The following is a 9818-nucleotide window of genomic DNA, read 5'->3' as shown; positions in this document are numbered from 1 at the left end:
GAGGGGGTGAACCAGGTATAGTGCTGCAAACATTGATGATATTTAAGTAAACACTATTCAAAATCAAAACGTATGCAGTGAGAACTTTCACTCCTTTGCAATCATCAATTAGAAGGCGGGAAAGTACATGGGAAATTAATGGACTCTACATATGTAGCCTTGTATTGCTCCTTTACCAGGCTCAAGTGGAGTAGGAAAGCAAAAAACACTTCAGGATATCGCCCCCCTTATCAACCACGTGAAAAGGTCACATGCCAAGAGAGACGTTACTGAAAAGACAAATAAACTAGAAAAAGGTCACTTATTTTTTATTGAATGGAGAAAAATTGATTTAGATCATGATTCACATTCCTCCAATAGCATACTCAGAAAGGCTAAAAATATGGCAAATTCTTTGAAGGAAACCTTCTTGTCGCCATCCAAGTCCATCATTTTCATCACCTCTTTTGCCATGTCCTCGTCTTTTCCAGAGGCCTGTAGGACGAAAAGGCAATAAACAGGAAAAAGTTTAATAAAATTAAGTAAAATATGTTCAGAACATTCTACTTAATCGCTGTGTAGGAACTTTGGAGAAGCTTCCCTCCCAAAACCTCCCTCCCTCCATTATCTCCATTAGTCTGGTCAGAGATTTGTCATGCTCAGTACAATCGCTAAACACGGTTCAGACCATTTTCCAGATATTACTTATGACTAGATGGGCTAGCCAACATGAGACATCCATTAGTACTGGTTGCTCAAATCCTATACCATGGCAGGCTCTGTAGTAAGTGACCACCGCAGTCTTTAAGTGGTAGTTCTGTGGTTTTTTTAACAAACAAAATCCTTCCCAGGGCAGCAGTCCAGCTTCTGGTCTCCTAGAATGCAGTCACCCTAGGCTCCACCCTTTGGGGTTGCAGCACCTGCTGCATTGAGGAGGAACCCTCTCAGCCGAAAGACCAGGCAGAGAGTGACTATGTATATGGTCATTCTCTAGAGAAAGTTGCAGAGACCGCATGCAAGTCAGAAAATTCTATAGTACAGAAATTGACCATTATGCATGCTTGTTCTGCAACACCTCTACACCATCCATGGGGTCTCATGACGTTAATGGAGCAACTGCCCTCAGCCTGTAGCCATGGATGAGGCTTTCAATCCATAGTACACCTACCTAGAACCACTAGAGGCAACATAGTCAGTCCTTCTGCCCTCAACTTTTAGACATGTAGATTTAACCAAAAGCCACATTTGTGTTTAGAATTTCATCCTTCCTTTCATAGAGTGACTAAATATTGAGCTAGAAAAATTTTGTGTTGTGGCCACTGCACATACTCCAAGAGCTAAAATGATACCAGGAGTTTTGGATTTCAGACGTTGAAACAAATACTAGGGAAATGGGTTCATGGTGATCCTTCCTTCTAATATTTCATCAGAACAGCCCAACAGCCACTGCCCTCCTTATACATGAAATATGAGAAGAAAAATAAAATGCAGAGGGCAGAGTAATAAAATGAGACCTTCTGTTTTGTTTGTACTTCAGACAGAACAGTCTGCTAGTGGTAAACATTTGCTCAGCCATTCGATTTGTGTGCAGCTAAGTTGGTCAGGTACTAGGCCAGGTCCTATACCTCAATCAAGGTTGTTTTTTGTAAGTGGTCATCTTTACCCATGAGCATTCATAAAAGTAGGTCCTTTCAGAAGGCTCCAACTAACCTATATTTTCCCCTTAATTTGGGGTGGAAAAGTGATTACAGCCATGAGGCTAGATGACTGTTGTACCTTAATTAGTTCAAGTGCATCCCCTCCTTTGCTGCTCAGCCAAGATGAATGTGGTGTCTGCGTGGAATGTTGGAATGCCTGATGAGAGAGAGAGTGGAATGTTTGTGTGCCTGCTTGTGTGGAGTGTGACAGTTGGAGAGAGTGGGCTGAGTAGCAAAGATGCTGCTCCTGGTGGGACCTCTTTGAAACCTGTACCCTAATCAATAAACCTTCTACTTGAAATATTCCTCCTGGCTACCTCTGGTCATCTGTACAAGTTATCTTACAACAATGACCCAATCCTGCCCATTCTTTCCAGCAAGGCTACTGGAGGGTGTCATTTGGGTGACCGAGCTTACAGTCACTGTATAAATTTACATGTAATAAATGTAATCAAGACAATCCAGACTTCCTTCAAAAAGCTAGTATATTTTTGGTCACAGGCTCTCCCTGCCACATACATTTGTAATCCTAAAACGCGGTTAAATTACGTACACCACTCTAGACAGTAAAACTACATAAAAGTGTTGCTTATCCGAAAAAAGTAAGTTAGACAGACAGAATAGTGTTCAGATACCATGGCAGAAAGTCCCCTGCCTTCAAGGCTCAGGTGCTAGCATTTTGGAATTGTATTTTAAACATCACACCAGTGGTGGCCAGCATGGCAATGGCACGGGTCACAATAAAAAATTCATTAAAAAAAAAAAATTACCTTCCTGCCTGGTACGGAGTCTTTGCTCTCATCTTCCAGGAATAGGAAGCAGTCGGCACACAGGCTCTGACCAATCAGTGCAGCATTGTGATTGGTCTGAGTGCCGAGACCGTGCTCAGCCAGGGGCTGGAGGGGAGCACATGTTCCATATGCAGGCTTTAATGCAGCCTGCATGGAGAATAGGGGGGGGGGAAGTACCCATGACTGTTTTGGGTGGCCCGAGAGGGCCGACCAAGCAGTCATTGCACACTTCCAAGTGTTGTACAACTCCTCCCATGCTCTTCAGCCAGGAAACAGTTAATGTGGCGTTTACATCGCACAACCTTTACCATGCAGCCATTACAACGCAAGTCATTACTACGACTTGCACTGGATGGCGCTCTTGGTTAAGAATAGTGATTTTCTATTCCAACACCTTCCCCACTGTTAGGTGGGCTGGAGTTAGAATAGAAAATCATTAATACTCAATCCAGCACAAGTCGTTTAGACGACTTGCATTGTATAAACCGCGATGTAAAGTACTGCGATCAAAATGATTGCATTGTACTGTCATACATCCTCTTCAGCCCGACCCCCTGAACCAGCTGCCGCAGCAGGAGGCTTATATCTAACATTACTTTAGCATAGTTTTATTTTTTCCTTTACTGCTTGAAGGCAGCAAGGTGACGCTCCTCTGCCTTAGTGGAGGACCTGCCACTGCTTCTTAGCTCAATCTTCAGGCTTACTATTAGGGTGAAGAGCACATGTGCTTTCCAACTACTCCTATCGAGGTAATCTTGAAAATTCCCATTTAGGCAGCTGTGCGTGCCTTCTGTAAGAGCAAAATATTACATCTAGAGGAGACCACGCTCATTCTGCACAGATATTTATTTTAGTGAAGCAACAAGAGATTGAGAGATGCCATTCATAAAAATAAAAAAGGCTGGAATATTGCCAAATGTGTTACTGGTGGAAGTAGTGACTTCACTACTAGTGTCTCTATAGTGATTATCCTGTACTTTGTTCTAAATACATCAGCCCTCAAAGCTTTATACTTCCATAGACAATCCATCTCTATGGAGGAAAAGTAACAATAAAAGAACCAAACTGGCATGACATTATCAAGCCAGCACCCAAACAGAGCCCTGAATAGAACTCAGAAAGCACCTGCTAGGCTGCAAATTGCAAGCAGCATTGTGAAAGTCCAGGCATACATTGGGCTAATAAGCCCTACAATAAATGAGCGAGAATACATAACTATTACCTGGGCAATTTGGACCTATAATACCATCAAGCAGTTCTGGTGACATTTACAAAAGACAAGGCTGAAGGTAGAGTTTTATCAATTACTAGCAGCCCGTCCCGACGTTGTCCGGGTATGAAATAGAATGTGTGTAATAGGCAGAGGAAATGTATTTTAAAATCTCGCGGTAGAGAACATTTTTAGCACGAAGTGTCACAATAGTTAGGCATGTGTGTGCAGATACTGTGTGTACCTCGCAGTAGGAAGTATTAGAAGATGTCTCTAGTGTGTATGTACTCCACTTCCATAGGTAAGCGTGTGTGAAAATGCATTCAGTTGTAAATTTTGTGTCCCCGCAGGCACGCTGAATCGCGCCATCCCCCGCATGAGGCCCAACTCAAGTTTTGTTTGATGTTGTGCTTGTGGTGTAAAGTCGTTGATGCAGAGAGTTGAGTGGGTGACAGCGCGAGCGCGCGCTGTCAGTTCAAAGGTTAGTGTCCCAGCAGGCATGCTTAGTCGCGTCATCCGCCGCCTGAGCCCGGCTCCAGCCCTGGTTGATGTTGTGCGCCTGGTGTCAATTCATTTATGCAAAGAGTTGTGTGTGACAGCGTGCAGGAGACGCTGCAGTTAGTGTCCCCGCAGGCACGATCAGTCGCGTCTGCCCCCGCCAATTGCCGCACCCATTGGCCACACCCCTTGCTTCGCATGCAGTTGCTGCACCCATTGCCATTGGACACGCCCCCGGCCCAACGCACACGTTTGTTTTCCACACGCCCTCAAAGCATGCTGGGGGGGGTGAGAATGTGCCGCGCAATTGTTGCCGGTTGTCGCGCCCATTGGCCACACCCCTTGCTGCCGCAGAATTGCCACGCCCATTGGCCTTGTTGACGCCCCCAGCACAACGCACACGTTTAAGGAACGCTTTATTTCGTCGTCATGCCGCGCCCAGGCCTACACCCACAAGGGACTACTTTGCTGGTAAGGTTCTTTTACCTTTCAAATGTATATGGTGGGCATCTGTATAGCCTATGTCCTTCTGCTGCAACTGCCCTTTCCAATGCTGTATTGGGTGTTGTGATTGGTGCTGTGGTTCCTGAGATTACCCGCCTCAAAGGTTTGGGCTCTCTTTATAATATAAGTATAGATAACCCGAAGTACTGTGCAAGTTTTTTTTTTTAATTCATGTTTGACTGACACTGCAGGCAAGTCTTAATGTTTTGGTAAATGTGGGTTTTGTTTGGAGATAATACAATATTTGCAACAAAGTCTTATAAATCAGATTTTAAAATGCAAACACAGTTGTAAGGCAATTAAACATGCAATTTAAAATGGGGTTCTTTCGTAGTACAGTGACGAGTTTACCAAGCCATAAAAAGAAAATAAAGTGTAGTGTGGGACAAGACATTTTTGCAGTCGGGGGCGTTGGTTTTTAATAGTTTCACACAGAAGGAAGGATTAATTGGTAAAGGTTTGAATCGAGGATGGGCCTGCAATCAATGTTCTAAGAACAGCACAGATTATGAAATCATTACAATATACCTGCTACTAACATTTGCTTTGGAAAGTTAAATACTCTGCAAATTAATTAAGCACTTATGTATGGGAAATAATTCTCAGCAAGACAATTTCTGCAAGTTACATTCTTTGAAACCACTGGCAAACATTCAATAAACAGCTGTTAGGTCGTACTACTACTCACAGATAGACTTGGGAACTCTTCCTTAATAAGCTTGCTCAACTCCTCCTGGTTCAGCTCTCCAGTCTTCCCATCAGCCCCAGAGTATTTCTTGAATGTCTGGATCATAGCCTCACACAGCTCTTCCAGAGCCATCTTGACTGTTTCGATCTGTAAAGCAAGAACACAGAAACCCTCGGTCTGGTTCAAAGAAATTCAAGCTTGAAAAATGACAGAGTCCCTCACTCTAGCAGGCAGAAACCACAGCCCCCCCCCCCCAGCCCCTCTGTACTGTTTGTCCAAGCCAGACAGGAGTTCTCTGGTACTGCTCTGGATGGTTCAAATGAGGATTACTCTTTGCCCTTACTGGCGGCCAGTGTCAATAACATAATCCCTTTAATTTGGGTTACCCTATAGTTTCTGGTTTGATGCTTCACAAAAGTAGTCCAAATGCAGTATATTGGCACTACACAAAGTACAAACAAACATTCTGATCCCAATCTCATGCACTCCGGCCAGCTCGAAAATGTCCTTCTCTGTGCTATTTTACTCTGCAGCCATCAACCATTCTTCATGTTCTCCACTAGAGTGTTAACACATCTACTCCGGGTCAGAGGTCAGTGCACAAGCAGCAAGGACTCCACGGTACCCAGTTCATGTTAGACCAGAAGGGTGGCAGTTATTGGAGAAACAGCAGCTTTGAAGGGGGCATGCAAGAAAGATCTGGGCCCTTTCACCCCGATGTGGTCAAAGCTTGGCATTTGGAGTGGTTGCTCTAGAGCACAGTTCTACAAACTGTGGGGCGCGCCCCCCTGGGGGGGGCGTGGATGGGTTCCTAGGGGGGCGCAAAGGTCTCTCCAAGCACATGTAAATGAAGACGCCTGGAAGTGCAACGATGTTTATTTGCTGCATTTCCAGGCTGTCTTCGAAGCCCTCCAGAGTGTGGGGCCAGAGGGCAGTGGGTGTGCTGCTGGGGGCTCGGCTGGGCAGTGTCTGGAGTCGTAATAAGACTCCAACACAAGTTTTTCACAGGCCTTTAAAGACCATTTGCATACCTTTGGAAACTGGTGATTAGGCTTTGTTTATTCTTTTCTTTTTCCAGTAACCCCTGGGCCCCAACTCTGCCTATTCCTTACATTTATATTTTAAATTTACTGCTGTAGTGTGAAAATGCATTTCATGAAAAAGAATTAAAAAAAAGGGTTGCCAAAAGAAAAAACTGCCAGCCATGTATGTTTAAAGAGCCTGCAAAGACCTTGCTTTGACACTAAATAGGGTTTTAAATAAAAAAGTATGTATTCATTTGTAATGTGACTTTGTTTGTTCCTTTTATTTTCAGTCATGAATCATTCAGGCAGCCCTAGAACACATTTAAAAGTGCTTTATATTTGCTTTTCAAAGTACACACAGATAAGTGCTGAAAATAGGGCTTTAGGAGACTGTTTATTTTTGAACCGTCTGCAACATTAAATTAATGAGCTGGCAACCCTAATCATAAGACTGGAAGTTTGTTGCAGGATCAGCACATTATGCCCTTCACCCTCGATTCCCTGATTAATTCCATAATAGCAAGAGTTTCTTATATCAGAAACCCTACACCCCGTCAATAACAACATGCTGATTAACTTCAAGTGTCTGAGAATTCACCCTGCATTCAGACAACTCACTCCTCATTCTCACCCTTCACTTTCACACTCACAGCGATCATACTGCACTCACACTAATCACCATGCCCTCACACCATTCACCCGCTCACCCTTCACTCACTGTACCTCACCCTGCAGTCACATGAGCACACCACACATCCTGCACTCATGTGATTTTCTTCAAGTGTCTGGGAATGCACCCTGCATTCAGACAACCCACTCCTCATTCTCACCCTTCACTTTCATTCTCACCCTTCACTTTCACGCTCACCCAGCACTCACAGCGATCATACTGCACTCACACTAATCACCATGCACTCACACCATTCACCCGCTCACCCTTCACTCACTGTACCTCACCCTGCAGTCACATGAGCACACCACACATCCTGCACTCATGTGATTTTCTTCAAGTGTCTGGGAATGCACCCTGCATTCAGACAACCCACTCCTCATTCTCACCCTTCACTTTCACGCTCACCCTGCACTCACAGCGCATAGTTATGGTTTTCCCGCATTTGCCACATAATCCATCATCTGCAGCTTAATTTAAAGATTTAAAAATGCAGCAACACATGTTACCTCGCAGTGGAAGGCCCTTTCTAAAGGTAGACTGGTCACCTTTCTGTTGCTTATTGCTATATGTGGTACTTATGAGGGGCAATAAAGGCCAGGACAATGTTAACAAGTGTAAAAATAGCAAAATAGTGCAGTAATGCTATCACAAAATATGCAGCATAACTCTCCTTTGCTTGCTGCAGAATTTAGTCAACCATCCGGCATAATTTGGCCTTCTCCTGCCACATAATTCCAATGGCCCTGCGTATAGTGCTATGAGGTCCCAGCCTGTGGCAGAAAGCATTTTGAATATGTAAGTAATTATTTTAAAACAGTATTTACATATTCTAAGCTAGGCTGCTGCAAAAGGATGCAGTGATTGAGATAAAACAAGTTCTTTCAAAATATACCTTTTAGTAATAAGTAATCATACTGTATCTAATGCAGACATTTGTGTTAGTGTCTCTACTAATCCAGATCACAGCTCCTTTACATTACATCTTAAAAAGAATAGATCTTTGCCACCATAAAGCTTTAAGCAGATCCACTGGAATTATTCAGCAGAAGAGGACAAAATTATGCGGCAGGTTTGACCAAATTATGCAGCAAGAAAAGGTAAATTATGTGGCACAATGCGCCACATTTTGTGGTTAGCATTACTTCATTATTTTATCATTTTAACTCACGGTCACACTGTCAGGGGAAATATTTCCCCTAATTAGTACCAGTTTATCACCCAAATACAGCAGTAAGCAACTACAAGATCATCAGTCAATCTTTGCAAAGGGCCTTCCACTGCTCCAGATCACTTTGTCACGCTTTAAGTAACTTTTGTTCCGTTTGAGCTAGAATCAAGTTTTTTGTTGTTGAAATCTGCAGATATAGAAAATGCAGTAAACTGATAATTATGTGGAAAAATGCTGCTGCTGCAGAAACTCATAATTCCAGTGACCCTGGCTTTAAGTGACAATTAATGGCTGGTAAGAAGGCTGGTTTCTTTTTTAACTTTCTGCACTACCACCACACACTTCGATTTCAGGCACAGGCATCTCAAAGTCAGTATTAACCATTCATGGAAAGTTTTTTGTGAAAGCTGAGTCCATGGGGTGGCAGGTAGAAGGCCAACAGGGTTCAGATGCAGAGCCATAATCCTCTCGATCCTTGGGGCCTCACAGAAATGGTCTAGGAGACAGAGGAAAGGAGCAAGATTCATAGATATTGTCAAAGAGAAGGCCCAGAATAGGGAGCATGGTATGGGGACTCATGTTTACGTTTACAAATGACCAGAGGCCACTTCTTTAGAGAGATACCCCAAAGAAAGGGACAATATAAGTTTTTTTTTTTTTTTTAAAAAGGGACATTCATTAGTGAAGCTGGTACTGCTGCCAAGTTTGTAAGTGGCCACCACTGCTGGTTATCAGTAGGACTGATGCCAGATTCAGTAGGACTGGGGACCAGGAATTTTGGGGGCCCACAGCATCACATCTATGACTGTCTACTTTTAAAAAAAGGGGCATCAGAGCTTATTGTCCTTTCAAGCATTAGGACAGAGGTGATGATCCTTCATGGTGGGGAAAACGTAAAAGAGGCAGAGGAGATAGCCTGCTACTCCTCAGCAGTCATCATTGGTACAGTTGCACTGGGGTCAAAGAGTGTGAGGGAATCACAACACCCCTATTATTGGGAGTAGTTTGATTGGGATATCTGTTTTTGTTTGATGCATTTGCTGTTTTACAAGTCTCCTATTTGGTGCGGTTCATAAGCTATAGAAAAAGTATTCCTGAAATCATCTCAAGCCCAGCTCCCTGCACGCAGCCATGTCCCTCCCGCTCCCCCAAACCTTGCCATAAAGTTTTGGAGGGCGGCTCGACCTCAAAACATTTCTTGGGGGGAGGGGGGGGCTCAGAGTAAAAAAGTTTGAAGACCTCTGCTCTAGAGACTGCGGTCTCACCTTTACTTGGTGCTTTGATAGCCGCAGTAAGGACAGCAGGCACTGATTAGTGTGTCCAGTGCAGTCAAAAAGCAGATCAGCAAGTTATGAAGTCGTCAATGCCAAATTTGAGCCAGTGGGGCCCACCAGCAGGGCTGGGGTGAACATACCAGGGGTTTGACTGGAAGTACGGGCTGGTTTTGTTCTTGGGGGCCTGTAGGAAACTTAGGTTTCAAAGCACCCACTGCAGAGCTCCTTTTAGTTCTGGCAGTTTTCAGCAACATTAATTGTCAAGCTCTGGTGAATAATATCCCTGCTGGGCAGGGCTCTGAGTTTTGTCT

At 43.9% G+C, this 9818-nt stretch overlaps 1 protein-coding gene across 1 annotated transcript; it reads right to left on the bottom strand.

Moving 5' to 3' along the window:
- Nucleotides 1-292: 292 nt before the first annotated feature.
- On the bottom strand, nucleotides 293-5510 carry LOC144827408 (protein S100-A4-like). The gene is made up of 2 exons (XM_078685731.1): nucleotides 5368-5510; nucleotides 293-474 (listed from the first exon to the last, which is right to left on the bottom strand). The coding sequence occupies exons 1-2, from the start codon at nucleotides 5497-5499 to the stop codon at nucleotides 337-339; spliced, it is 270 nt and encodes an 89-aa protein (XP_078541857.1). The 5' UTR covers nucleotides 5500-5510; the 3' UTR covers nucleotides 293-336.
- Between the last annotated feature and the right edge of the window lie 4308 nt (nucleotides 5511-9818).

The sequence above is a fragment of the Lissotriton helveticus genome, chromosome 4_1, assembly GCF_964261635.1.
Source record: "Lissotriton helveticus chromosome 4_1, aLisHel1.1, whole genome shotgun sequence".
Taxonomy (NCBI): Eukaryota; Metazoa; Chordata; class Amphibia; order Caudata; family Salamandridae; genus Lissotriton; species Lissotriton helveticus.
The sequence above is the reverse complement of the archived record's forward strand: the minus strand, read 5'-3'. Positions and strand labels throughout refer to the sequence as shown.